This window comes from Tupaia chinensis, unplaced genomic scaffold (genome assembly GCF_000334495.1).
Source record: "Tupaia chinensis unplaced genomic scaffold, TupChi_1.0 Scaffold000568_1, whole genome shotgun sequence".
Taxonomy (NCBI): Eukaryota; Metazoa; Chordata; class Mammalia; order Scandentia; family Tupaiidae; genus Tupaia; species Tupaia belangeri.
Window position 1 is genome coordinate 814,056 of NW_006160082.1, and position 14,121 is coordinate 828,176.

At 43.9% G+C, this 14,121-nt stretch overlaps 1 protein-coding gene across 4 annotated transcripts in view; it reads left to right on the top strand.

The window, feature by feature from the left end:
- The window catches only part of TTC7B (tetratricopeptide repeat domain 7B), a 272,398-nt gene that overhangs the window by 153,141 nt on the left and 105,136 nt on the right, over positions 1-14,121 (top strand). For all 4 annotated transcript variants that reach the window (XM_014591391.2, XM_014591392.2, XM_014591394.2 and 1 more), the window contains exons 13-14: positions 4,927-4,999; positions 7,773-7,933. In XM_014591391.2, coding sequence (XP_014446877.1) covers positions 4,927-4,999; positions 7,773-7,933 — 234 coding nt within the window. The remainder of the gene's footprint in view (positions 1-4,926; positions 5,000-7,772; positions 7,934-14,121) is intronic.

Genomic DNA, 14,121 nt, shown 5'->3' on the forward strand with positions numbered 1-14,121 from the left:
GGAGAATGCCTTATTGTTAGGACAAGCTCAGGCATCGTGGGCTCTTTCCAGTCCCTTATTAATAGGCTTTTTGCCACCAGTAAGGCAGGCGGGACAGCGGTGAGCCCACTGCGGGTTAAGGAGTCACACAGAGCCTGAAGTCAGTGTGGGATCAAGGCTGCTGACTCTAACCCAGAGTCCTTGTACCTACCGTATCCCACTGCCCTAATTTTATTCTTATTATATGTATAGTGAGTCTTGAAAAGGAAATCGTTGCCTGAAAGTAAAGCCCCATAATGCAAATTCTAGAAATGGTATCGATCCTGTCAATACCAGTCGCCTTAAATATGTCTGAGTGCACTGATTTCTTAGAATCGTACTATACAAAAATCTCATGAGGCCCTCCCAACACCCCATACAACCTTTGTTAGGTTCTCTCCTTAGACCTGGGGCTGCCTCCAGATTTGTCTGGGTATCCCGGTGCCGTTTTTCATGAGGTCACATTATCACTTAGTTTCTGTCCTCCCGAAACCCTCCCCGCCCCCATTTCTTTCCCTTCCCTAGCAGGCTTGTCGTTTCACTTTCCAGTCCCTGTCTGGGTGATGATAAAAAGTACCAAGTGACATCTGCAAACAGATCTCCCGTCACTGCCGAGCTTTTGTTGCTGTTCTTCAGCACGGAGTATGGAAAACATTTCCATTTCAAATGATTTTGGAGTTTTAAATTCTCCAGTCCTACTTTATAAAGCCCACACATAAATGCCCAAGAAAGTGGTCATTACATCTGTTTCAACTCTTCTTAAATCAGCACATCTTACTGGCTCTCTAAAAACAGCCACGGTGGTGGTCTGCCTGGAGCTGCCAATATAACATCATGTTATGTAACAGCTGTGCCATTGGCCTGGATTCGTTTCTGTTCTTTTTTTCCTTTGGTTTTAATTCAAATGGATTTTAAAACTATTAGTTTATATGAGAATAAAGAGTAATAAAATCCACTAGCCTAACTGAATATGCTCCAGAAGGCAAACTTTAATTAGCATTTGTGTGAAATACAGAATGTTTTTCAAAGAAATAAAATTATTTGTTTCGAGTGCACATTAACTAGGACTGTTCTGGTGAATTGGAGCCTTAACAAATCTTTCAGGAAAAATTTGAAGTAAAGAAGAATGATTTACTTCTTAAATGTAAATGAACAATTTAAAGCCACTTGGAATAGAAGTGTTTTTTCTTCTATGTATTTAAAATATTCTTTCCGCCATTCCGTCTACATAGATTTACATTTTTTTTTGTTTAAGGAAACAGTCTAATTCAAAAATTAGATGAAGTACAGATATAGCAGGTAAAAATGAACTTTTACTTATGACTAGAGCCAGAATTCAAAAATGTTTGCTCACTAGTAGATTCAGAAAGGTGATTTATGAAGACATTCAAGTTGTGTGTCTTAATATTGAGACTGTAAGCTGTTTTTACACTCATAAGCTCAGCTCAAGCAGCTGAACCAATTCATCTGACTTTTATAAAAATATAGTAGAGAAAAACATAATGTTGTTTGCATAGCTTTCTGAAGTTGAGTTGATCTGCTTTGAGTTGTTGCTTCTGTGGGCTCTCACAGCCTCTTGAGAAAAGCAGTCCTAAAGGCGGATGTGAGCATGCTGGAGTGCACTGACCCGCAGGATGCAGAAAGCTCTGGGAGGGGGAGGTGGCATGGTGTGATCTTTGTCACTCAGTGCGCTACACGGTCTCTCTTTTCCTCTCGCTCCTTGTCTGAGATTAAACGTGGTGTATCTCATGCATATATGGTAGTCAGCCATTCCAATTTGTTGGGGACTGAGCGTTTTCCCAGAACATAGGACTCTCCGTGCCAAAACCAGGAAGGTGCTGAGCAAACCAGGACAAGTTTGCCACCCTCTGTGTGTGACTAATGAGTCATTACTCACTAACAGACTTAACCAGCTTTGCACATTTTCCCCCTTAATTAACGAACCAATCCCATGTCCACTGTAATCGGGACCAATGAGTTCTTCAAGTAGAATTGGCTAAATAGAACTGCAGGGTGATGTGTAAAGCCCAAGCTTTGAGGTCACATGCCCTCCATTCCTCTGACTTTTCCTGGGCAGACAAGATGCTCACCAGTAGCTGCTTAATGAACTGTAGCTATTATTGTTACCAGTGGTGCCTTGTGGACTTGGGTCAGAATTGATCAACTTCTCTATGTTCTTGGTTCAGCCCTAGAGGGTGTTGGGACTAGAGTGGAGGAAAGTGCGAGGGTAAACTTCATGGCATCCAGGTTGGAGCTGGGTGGTCTGACAGGCTGTGCTACCCAGTGGCAGCCCAGAATGCCTGTGCCCGGGCACTGCTCCCACTGCCCTGTGACGGTCACTCTGGAGCTCCCTTGAAGTGTTGGGGGGAGCTCCTCGAGGAAAGGCTCTTATATGATTCATCTCCAGGTTCTGCCGAGACTGGTGTAGGGCTCGGCATTACAGGAGGTACCGTGTAACATGGTAGCTGGCAGGCGAGTGGATGGAGGGCCTCTTCCTCGTAGAAGAGAAACTGAATTCATGGATGTAGAGGTGTTCTAGCAGGAGAAGCGCTTGCAAGCATCCCTGTGGTGACATTTTTAGGTCTCTGGGTTTCTCTTTTGGCAGCCAGGTGCTCACAGCAGGGGAATGAGGTTTACAGGGCACCTTTAGGTATGTGTGCAGAACTCGGCAGGCCAACAGTGTTCCGGAACACCAGTCCTTCCTCTCGCTGGCATTGCTTGATGCTTTCTGCCGAGCACTTTGCCTGTGGACATACCAAAGGGACTTTGTCCAGGAAGCGAAGCTGCTGAAGTGGTTCGACACGACTGCAGCGAATTTTCTAGAATCTGCCTGAGACCAACACGGTGCACTCTTTCTTATTTTGTTTGGCATTCTCCTTGTTTCCTTTTTCCTTTCACAGATGAAAGTGGGCAGCTTAATTCATTAGCCAAATTACTGAAGTAAGATTTTTACAATGCATATATCTAAGTGGTGCCTCAGTAGAAATGGCAGGTGGATATTCATTATTAGCCAAGCTGGGAATTCTTCAGAGGTTGCCCGCACGCACCCCAGAAATGTCAAGATGTCTAGCACTTCTGGCTTGTTACTTTCACGGTGCTGTGGTTAACAGTTAGTAGTCATTTGCTGCGGCCAGGAAGGGGCCTTTGGCCAGAACTATCTTTATCCCTGCCCTCAATTCAGCAGAACATCGCCAGCTCCTTACTTGGTTGCTGTTGCGGAGGGGCAATCAGGATCTGATTTAACTTCATTTATGAAAAATAGGAACTTGGGCTGAGAAAATAAGAGCTCTGAGACATTCTTTTTGAGGGTTTTAGAAACCTGGCTTTATTATTTATGAAAAAAAAGATGAGATAAAATAAATAATTCTAAATAATTCAAAGTGTCTTCATAATTAATTTCATGTTCATTTTCCCTGAATAATTGGGAGAGACAGAAACCATGACATTCCAATCTCACTTTTTATGAACACCAAAGGAAAAAAAATTCTTTGATGTACGAATTTATGGAAAACCAATACCTGTGAAATCGTAAAAGCTCGAGTGTAGTGAGTGGGCCTCCGGTAGAAATAAGACATTAAAGAGGGTTGCACAGACAGATACGCAGCCGTATAGGCTAAGGTGAGAACCACCCGAAGGCTTTGTCTCGGGCAGCTTCCTGGTGAAGAGTCCCCAGAAATGGGAGTTCAGGTGCTTTGCTCATGAGATTCGTGAAGGCTCAGAGATGACTAACCTCTGCTCTACCCAGTCCTGCACGCTCACCAGAACAATGCCCTGAGTGAGGGGACTTGGCGTGTTTTCTAAATGGCATGCTCCTAGGGGACTTTCTAGCTCCCTTCCCCACAGCAGATGGACAGTTCAGTTAAAAGGTCTTATTACTATAGAAAGTCTGCCCTGGCATACTTGCAACTGTTGAATCTGTAACAATTTGTTTTTCATTTTTATCTTGACTTTGTTTTCTGCTGGTAGAAGATTCTCCTTTAATCACAGACTTTGACAGAACAGCATGGAGGTTTGTTTACTACCCCGGCCACCATGTGTAATTAGTCTGCTCCCTGGTGCCTTTTAAAGAAAGTAAAAGTCGGTTTTTCTCTTTCTACCAAACTATCAAAACACAAAATTAGGTCTTGCACGTAGTCATATTTTGAGTGGCTTCTGTTGAAATACAATGGACTTTCACATAAAAGTCAAAAAAGACCCCATTTGGAATTAGGGGTTAGGATAGCCTCTTCCTATCCTGTGTGAAAGGCCAATTAATAAAACAGCCTAGTGTCTCACCACAGAGCCTCACACATCATGTCACATGGACCACTTTTAAATTAGCAAACTGCATGGAATTTAGTAGAGCTTCAAAAGACTGAGTGAGCGCCTTGCTTTTCCCCTTCTGATTCATCAAAAACCAAGCCTTCATTTTATGAGCAAAGCCAAGTCTTTGATTTTCATATGGTTTCTCTGAAATCCAGAAATTTGGCTGAAGTAGCGTTAGGCCAAGTCAAAGTTAACCAAAGCAGCCACCGCCCTCCTGAGCACACCACGTGGCTTCGTGGCATCCCAATAGGACATATGGGCTTCTCCTGCTCAGCCCACAGGAAGTGCCTGCTGGGAGGTCAGACCGCAGGGCCTGTGGATTCTTCACCTCTGGGCCCCTCCTATGCACCCCTGGCCCTAGGAGCTTTGGCCGCCATTGTAGCTGCTCGACAAAGCATGGAAGCATGTGCCTGTGTCTTACCTGTGTGCAGGATGAAGGGAAAACACTTTACATTGTTAGTAGCCAGAGAGGAGTTCAGATGGAGTGTTAAATAAACTACCGATGTAGCCTTGGTATAAAAATGCAAATGTGGAGAGGACTGTTTGATAGAGAAAGTAACAGTGACCTCTCCTGTGTCCTAATTGCCTTGAATACTTTTTCAGGGCCCACAGCCTGTCCCCTACAGATCACCAAGCAGCTTTCTACCTGGCTCTGCAGCTTGCCATCTCCAGACAGGTCAGTTTCTCTAACATCCCTTGGTGCCCTCTCCTTCTCGATGCAGTTCTTTTGGCTCTTTCATATGAGGTGCTCAGTGGCCTCCTTCACTCACCCCAGGCTCACAGGGAGCCAGGGACTCTTTCCGCAGTAAGACAGATACTAGTTAGTGAGCAGGATGGATCCATCATGGAGGAAGACTCCTGGCAGAGAAGACCCTGGCGTTTGATCAGTTTAAGCATCGGCTATGAAGACACAGGAGTTCCAGGCTCTGCTTTTGGAGATTAAACTCACGCATCTAGGAGATCTGACCTGGGGTCAGATGGTGACCTGGGGTGTAGCAGGTGGCACACACCCTAAACAGGAATCATCAAAGAGCCTTCGTCCCCTGCCACTGGGAACAAAGGAATGAGTCCAAGCTACACGGTGGGGATCACTCACTGCTTGGGCCGAGTGGCAGTGACTGACAGGGAGATTCCAACAGGCTTAGACAAAAGACACTGAGTCCTTTGTAAGGCATGGAAGATATGAACGGTTAGAGTGGCTACTTGAAATAGGAGCCTCAGTAGTGTTCTCCTTGCTGGAGGGGCAAGCTTGACTGGCCTTCATCTTCCCAAAGGCAGTTTCCAGAAGCTTCCTTTGCCATTCTCATACCCTCCTGTCCTCCCAGCTGTTCTGGAGACTCTGGCCATATGCCTGCCTGCCTACCAGGTGCAAGACATTGGTGGTAACTCCAGCACATTCTTGAGCGCTGACTGGGAGGGTGAAGCATAGGTCAACTCCCCAGACATGCCATTCCCCCAGCGGGTCTGGTCTGGGGCATGCTCTGACTTCCCAGTGGCCTGGGAGTGGTATTGAGAAGTGGCTTCCATTGGTTCCCATTGGAGGTTGAGGAATCCGAGATAGCTCAGCCCACAGGAAGCTTCTCACTTGCTGTGTGCCTCACAGCCAGGTTGGCCACGGCTGCTGCTGCTGCACAGATGCAGCTGACAGCTACATCCGTCCCTCCCCTGTACCAGGAGCCTTTCTCACCTCCATGATGGGTCCATCCTGCCCTCTTATTTGGTATCTGTCTTACTCACTGGATTTAGGTTTCATGAGGGCGGAACCTCCATCTGTCATCGTCATTGCTTTACTTGCCACCTGGACACTGCCTGACTTGAGTTCGGCATTTGGTAATACTTGTTGCATGAAGGAGTCAGCTTTGAATTCCTTTAAGTCAACTGTCCCTTGAGGAAATCATTTTGAACCCCTGATTACTCTGGTCATCCCTGCAAGTCAACGGTATGAGTATACCCTGCTTCTCGCCCCTTCCCGTAATACGAGGGTTAGTGCTGTTCACATAGTAAGTTGTCACCTACTGTGGATAAGTAGAGGGTGGGTTTGGGAGTGGATAAGTATGGGGGTTTGTCCATACAGCGTGGGCATGCAGTGTTGGGACACCTAGGTCTGAGGGAGTGTTCCCTTAATGACCGTGGTTGGGAGCTGGAGGTGATTATGAGCCTCTTATTCTTAGAGCCAGTGTCATTTGGCCAAGAGGAGAGGGCGGAGAGGAATTAGAAGCTCTGAGTCACTCTCATCCCCATCACTCAAAAGCCGAGTGACCTTGGTTTAGTTCTGTACCTCTGAACTTCAACTTCCTTCCAGTAAGTGAAGGACTGGGCTGGATGACCTTCCCTACTGTAACGGCCCTGATTCTATGGTTCCAAAGCAAAAGCCCCCCACACACGCACCCACCAGCCCCCAGCCAGCATTTATAACCTAAGTGCATCAAAAATGGAAGTTTAGGGAGGAACTGATAGATTTGGAAAAGAGAAGTCATGACTTCCTGAGAGTTAGGAAGAAGCAAGAGAACTGAGGAAAGGCCCCACATAGGACCAGAGTTGGAGGCAAGACAGGAAGGCATCCCTGGGCAGCTGTGTAGGAGTGCCTCAGTCCGGGCTCTATTTTGAAATCCTGCTTTAGTTTCTAACTCTCCCTAGTTACTGTTAAACCTGCGTAGAATCTGGGGTGTTCAAACAGCCATTATATGTGTGTTTCATCAACCCTTGGATGATTTTGAAGACAGTCTTGAATGGCTGTTGCATTTAAAGGTTAAGGTTGTATCTGGTCTAACCTGCATTTGCATACATCTGCTTTGTATGTGACATTGCAATTTGTTTCTTGGATTGAGTTATTTTGGGTTGTAATTTGGAAAGGTGTGGGATATTTGGTTTCTTTTTTGCACATTTTTTAAATGTCTAATGGAGATCCGGGACCAAAGAACCTGAAAAGAATCGCAGGCATCTGATCCTTTGGAAAGCTCTGTGAAAGGTTTTATAACTTATTCAGCAGTTTAATTTCAGCAATACTTTAAAAAATGAGAACAGTTCAGTTAAGGCAGTTTAATTCCACTAAAAACCTCTGGCAGTTTGTATGTGTCTCCACTGAGAGTGAAATCATCTTGGGCATGATCAAAAGTAGATCAATTTTGTGGAAAAAATGAGAAAATGTTTATTGAGAAAGAAATAACAGATCCGGTATTGGCAGCTCCGTAGAGAAACAGAGTCTCCATTCTCATATTCTCATTCATCAGTCTGACTGTCTCTGGGGAGGGCTTTTTTTTTTTTTCTTCATGTTTGTGGTTAATATCTGGGAACTTTCATAAAGACCTGACCTAAAATGGGAATGCGAACCTGGTGCAACGTGAAACAACTCTTGATATTTACAGAGAATCAGGTATTGAAACAATGGCTTCTTTCCCGTGTGACTGGGTGTGTGATTAAACGTTCATTTTGGTTTTGTTTTAAACCAGATACCAGAAGCTCTGGGGTATGTCCGCCAAGCTCTTCAACTTCAGGGGGACGACGCCAACTCGCTGCACCTGCTTGCCCTCTTGCTGTCAGCACAAAAGCATTACCACGACGCGCTGAACATCATCGACATGGCCCTGAGCGAATACCCAGAAAATTTTATGTGAGTGACCCTGGGCTTTTGTTTTCTCTTACTCAGAAGTTATTAAATGTGTTTCCTCCGTCCCTTCTCGTTAATTTAAGTCTTTCATGGGCATTCTGGGGGATAAATAATATAAAATCGCCTATACTTTTTTTTTCCCCCCTGATGTTTAAAAACAAAGTGTCTGTTAGGTCATCCCAGAAGAGTATTAGCTCCTCCTTATTTATTCAGTAGTTAAAATACTTTACCCTTCCCAGTGTGTATCCTTGGGGCACACAAGGTTTTAGATGGATTATGAGTGCTAGTGAAAGACTTACCGAGTGATACTTGTTAAAAAGCACAGTAAGAAAGACTTTTTCAGGACCATCCATATAGGTGTAGGAACTCTGCAGTGGCGTTTTGCAGTGGGGGAGAGAGATTGGGCTCAACTCAGAATATCACTTGGGCCAGTGGAATTTACAGCCGAAGAGCAGGATAGGGGGCAGTGATGGGAGATTCCTAAGAGGGAACGTGAGGGTCAGGGGGATGCTGGGGGATGCTGGCCAAATGGGCCTCATAGCATTCTTTCTGAAGACCAGAAAGAATATCAGTGAAGGCTGGGGGGGAGACAGATCATGAGGATCCTGATCAGGTATTGAGGATGGGGGGTTCTGGCTAAATTGACTTAACAGGGTGCTTTGGCTAAACCTGGACTTTATGAGGAAGTGCATAAATGGGCCTAGGAGAAGGTTCAGGAGCCTGACCAAAGTTTGACCAAGCATAATCGTGACATAATGGCATAATGGTTACATCACTGGACTCCCACGTAGTCGATGGTGGTCTGAGTCCCGGATCCGGTGGCTTAAAACTCATGCCGGGCGCATGTGAGTGCGTGCCCAAGATCCCAAGAGGAGAATGGAGAAGGGATTGCGGTGTGACCACCCCCCTGGGGGATGATTTCTTGTTTCCTGTCTCTGTCTCTGTCAAGTGAGCACATACGCCCTATAGCAAAAATATCTCTCAAAAAGAACAAAAGTTTGGCCAAGCAAAGGATCTTTACCAATGTACATTTTAATTTTAATAGTTTGTTTCTTTTTTTTTTTTTTACATTTTTAGGTGTACATTTTAAGTGTACATTTTAAAATGTATGTTAGAAAAAATGTAATGTACATCAAATTGTAACCTCATTGGAAATTATTCCTCAGAGGTAGACTGAGAATGTTTTAAATATGTTGTTTTAAAGTGAAATTGGGGGAAAAATAGCAATACTAACGCAGATATGGCAGAAGTTATGTTAAACCCCCTCCCATGATGAAATTTGGGGCAAAGTGCTCTGTAGCTTGTTTGCCTTGTCTTATCAAGGGCTTCCTTCTACCAGCTCTGCGTGATTATTCTGTTTTAGGAAATTTTGATCCAGATACCTTACCCCTCTGGGTTTTTTTTCTCTAGGTAATGAATTTCTTCAGTAAATTAATCAACATCTGTACATAGACTAAGAATTACCATTTAAACTGACACATGCATGAAAGAGCGTCATGTCTTTCCTCTGAACCCAACTCTGTTGGGAAGGACTTTGTCTTTCGGGCTACCAAGTTACCATTTTATCCTCAGTGGTAGTAGCTTAGTAACCAGTACACAGTGCCTAGAAATAGTAAACACCCCTGCGTGCTGGAAGGTTCTAATTGTCTATTTTGCAGCAGGGTCAGGAGTGGGGCAAGGACGGTTTGGGGTAAGGGAGAAAGGAAGGAATGTAGAAGGTAGCCGGCCCGGCTTTCCCCACCTTCTCTTCAGAAACTAGTGCAGTTCCAGACTTTAAGTGGGTCAGCTTTGGCTTTATTTCTCTGCCTCATCACCTCACTGTGTTTTTAATCAGTGCTTTTCAGCAGCTCTCCTTGGAAAATTGGTTCACACATTTCCATTACAAACATTTCTTTGTCTTCAAGTGAAAAGGGCACTCTCTTCTCCCCATGAGAGAATTCTTGTTATAATCCAGGAAACCTCTGACTGGAGAGTGCTTTTGTGGGCTCAGCTATTTATGCAGAGTGAACTAAAGAGCCGTGCTGCATGTCCCACTCCTTGCAGATCTCAAACTTGCTCTTTTGCACACCAAGTATATTTCTGGATTTCATCCCATGCTGTTTAGCCCTTGGAACCTGAAATGGGTTAAAGTACTTTTTAAAATATTTAGCTCTTTACTCATCTGTAAAGTACAACCTGATACAAGTGAATTCAATTTCTCTCATCAATATTTATAAAGCATCATTCCCTGCCTCTTACCTCCCAGCATGTGCTGCGCGCGCACACACACACACACATTCATTAGATTGGACTCCAGCGTGGGTTCCTGCTGCCATGGCCCAGGGAACCATCCAGAGAAGGCTTACTACCCTAGTAGCTCTACCACACAGTAAGGAAACCCTGGTGGCTAATATGGTCATGCCTCCAAGGAGCAGCAGCTGACAGCCTTTTCGAGTAGTGGAGTAAGGCACTGAGGTGGAGATATTCGAGGAATGCGGCCTGTTATTTTATGCTAAGCTGTAAACTCAAAACAGCAAGGCATAAAGGGCTGCAGGTTTGAGAGCAGCCCAGCAGCCAGTAGCCACCAGCCAAGGACCTGTTTGCTTTTTAAATATTTGTATTTCTTCTTCTGTGATGGGAAACTTCTTCTTAAGAATTCTTTATTAAAAGTTGCAGCTAAGGGACCAGCAGGTGGTGTAGTGTTTAAGACACTGGAGCCAACCACAGTTTGAGTTCCAGACCTGTTGGCTTGAAAATCACGCCAGGCAAGCATACATGCGTGCTCAAAATCCTAGGAGGAGAATGGAGGAGAAGGAATTGAGGCATGGCCATCCCCTCCAGTGGATTATTTCTCACTTTCTCCCTCACTGTCATCTCCCGCAAGCACATGCGCCTATGGCAAAAACCTTTAAAAAAAAAAAATGTGGAGCCAGCAGGTGGTGTGGTGATTGTGGTGCTAGATTCTCATAGGGTCCGCCACGGTTCAAATCCTGGACCCAGCGACTTAAAGCTCACACCAGGTGCATGTGTGTGCATGCCCAAAATCCTGAGGAGAATGGAGGAGAAAGGATTGTGGCGTGGCCATCCCCCGCAGGGGGCGATTTCTCACTTTCTCTCTGTCTCTCTGATGAGCAAACACATCCTATAGCAAAGATCTTTCTGGGGGAAAAAAAAGTTGCAGTCATATATAATAGAGCCATGTTTTTCTCCCAAACTTGAATAAAACATTTCACTACCACACTAAGCAAGATGAGTGGACACTTATCCCTCCTGCCATGTAGTTTGTTGTCTGTCTGCTGGTTGGGACCAGCCTGTCCCCAGCGCACTGCAAAGGCCATGTTTGGTCAGCACTTGTATTGGAGCTGAAACTCCCTAGGGCCAGTCTTGCCCACCTTCTGAGCATTCCTTAGATAAGCTCAAGGCCTTTGGAGAAGCAGCGGGTCCCTCCCACATCAGCTGTCCTCACCATCACCAAGAAATTAAATGCTGGTGTTTAAGTCCTTTGAATCAGCAACAAGTTCTAAGCTAAGGGTACCATCTCAGCCATGTTGTCACTCCAAGCAGAACTGAGACCGAATGATGGATTCAGCAATCGGGAAGACCCTTCCAGTCAAGGGTGCGTGAGGACCAGGAATCCTTTCTTACTGGAACTCCAGCAGGCCGCTCACTGTCCTGGAGAAGCAGCCATTTTTCTTGGTGTTGGAGAGTTAGCTCTGCATGGAAGGAGAGGAATGAGGCAGGATCTTCTATTACGCTTCAGAACACCGTCTTAGAGTCAGACAGACTGGACTTAGAACTCCAAATCCTCCACTTTAAAGTTGTGTGACCTTGAGTAAGTCACTCAATCCCTGAGTCTCATTTCCTCATTTGCAACATGTCGAGAATAAAATCCCCTTCTCAGAGGGCTGCTGTGAGAACTGATTTAGCTGGTGCGTTTAAGGCACTTGTACTTGGCAATCCCTCAGGACCTTACTACTGTTGTTGCATTGTTTCCAAATCTGATATTTTAGAATCCTTTAAAATTACTGTTATTGAATTGTTCATGATTGAACTGAGTAGAAGCAAAAGAATAGTTACTAAATATGTATATTTTAAATAATAATAACGTAACTAACATATACTCACTTCTTAGTTTAAGAAAAATAGCATTAACGTTGCCTACGAATTTTCTGCGTATACTTATTTATATGTATGGACAGGTATAGGCATATGTATTTCTTTTTTTTGTTGTTTTTTGAGAGAGAGAGAGATGTTTGCTATAGGGTATGTACGCTCGTTGGAGAGACAGAGAGACAGAGAGACAGGAAGCAAGAAATCATTCCCCCCCCCTCCCCGCGAGGCGGGGGATGGCCACACTGCAATCTCTTCTCCTCCATTCTCCTCTTGGGATTTTTGGCACACACGCACACATGCCCGGGGTGAGTTTTAAGCTACAGGGTCTGGGACTCAAACCACGGTCAACTACATGGGAACTCACTGATGTAACCATGACGCATCTGCTAGTTCCAGGTATATATATTTCTTATGTAGATGATGTTCCTGTGTAATATTGCCTTTGGATTTTCACCCTGTCCTGTCCCCTTGCCTTTTACCTTACAGATTAATCACTGTCCTGAATTCTGAGTTGATCGTTTTCTCGTGTTCCTATGCCATATAGTTTGTCTCCTAAATAATGAAAATGTTTAGTTTTTTACACTTCATCTTTTTTTAAAGAATTATTTTAATTTTATTAATTGTCATTATGTTTATTTTTGAAGTTGGCCAGGCAGAGAGAGAGAAGGAAAGTGAGAAAGTGAGTGGCCAGGTCGGGGACTCGAAATGTGGTTAGCCAGGTGGGAAGCCAGCTGCTTTAACCACCATGCCACCTGCTGGTCCCACATTTCAACTTAAAAAAAAAATGAAATCATACTAAATATATCCTATATTTGTTGCTTTTAGTGCTTAACTTTGTTTTTGAGATTCATCCTTGTCGCATTCAGTATTAAAACATTCATTTATACTAACAAATGGTATTTTGTTGAATAAATATATTAAGTTACTTATCCAGTCTGCTGTAACAGATATGTGTGTTATTTTCAGGGTTTTTTTTGGAGAGGTTTTTGCTATAGGGCACGTGTGCTCTCCAGACAGAGACAGAGAGATAGAAAGCGAGAAATCACCCCCCAGGGGGGATGGCCACGCCTCAATCCCTTCTCCTCTATTCTCCTCTCGGGATCTTGGGCATGCACGCACATGCGCCTGGCGTGAGTTTAAGCCACCAGGTGTGGGAGTCTAGCGATATAGCCATTACGCTAACTGCTGGTCCCGGTTATTTTCAGTTTTGAGCTATATGAACAGTGCTGCTATAATATTCTGTACAAGTCTCCTGGTACAGACATTCAAAGATTTCTCTTGTTGTATACCTAGGAGTGAAATGGTTAGGTCACAGGATTTGTGTATCTTCAACTTCACCAAATAATATCACAGCTTTCCAAAGCAGTCATGCCAATTTACACCAGCAATGCCAAAAGCCCCTATGTCTCCATACGCCAATACTTATTTTTGGCATTATGGTTACAGATTAATGAATATTAGTTGCATGTCCCTTGTTACTAATGAGGTTGAACATCTTTTCATTTGTTTATTGGTTTTTTAGTGTTTCTCTTTTGTGAAGAACATGTTGAAGTCCTTTTTCTTTTCTGATTGGATTGTCCTTTTCTTAGTAATTTTTTTTCTTTATTTAAATTTATTTATTTACATTTATTCACTGTACATCATTACAACATGCAAAATGAGATTTTCCATCCAGATTACACTGTATATTGGTTCAATCAAGCACATCAGCATACATGTTATCATCAACAAATAATTTTCCATTTCTTATTTCCTAATGTTTTTCTTTTTTTTTTTCCCTCGTCCTTGATTCCCTATCTCTTACCCTCTGCCATCTCCCACTCTCCTCCCACATTGTCTCTGGTATCTATGCTTGCTTTCTTTCTTTTTTTTTTTAAATTTTTTATTATTATTTATTTATTTATTTATTAATTCACTTTACACCATCACAACACACAAATGAATTTTCCATCCAAAATACACTGTGCATTGTCTCAATCAAGTACATCCACATATATGTTCTCAGCAAATAATTTTCCAATCCTTACGTCCTGCATACCTTGCCCTTTGTCTTGCCATCCCTGATTCCCCATCCCCCACCCTCTGCTATGTCCCACCTT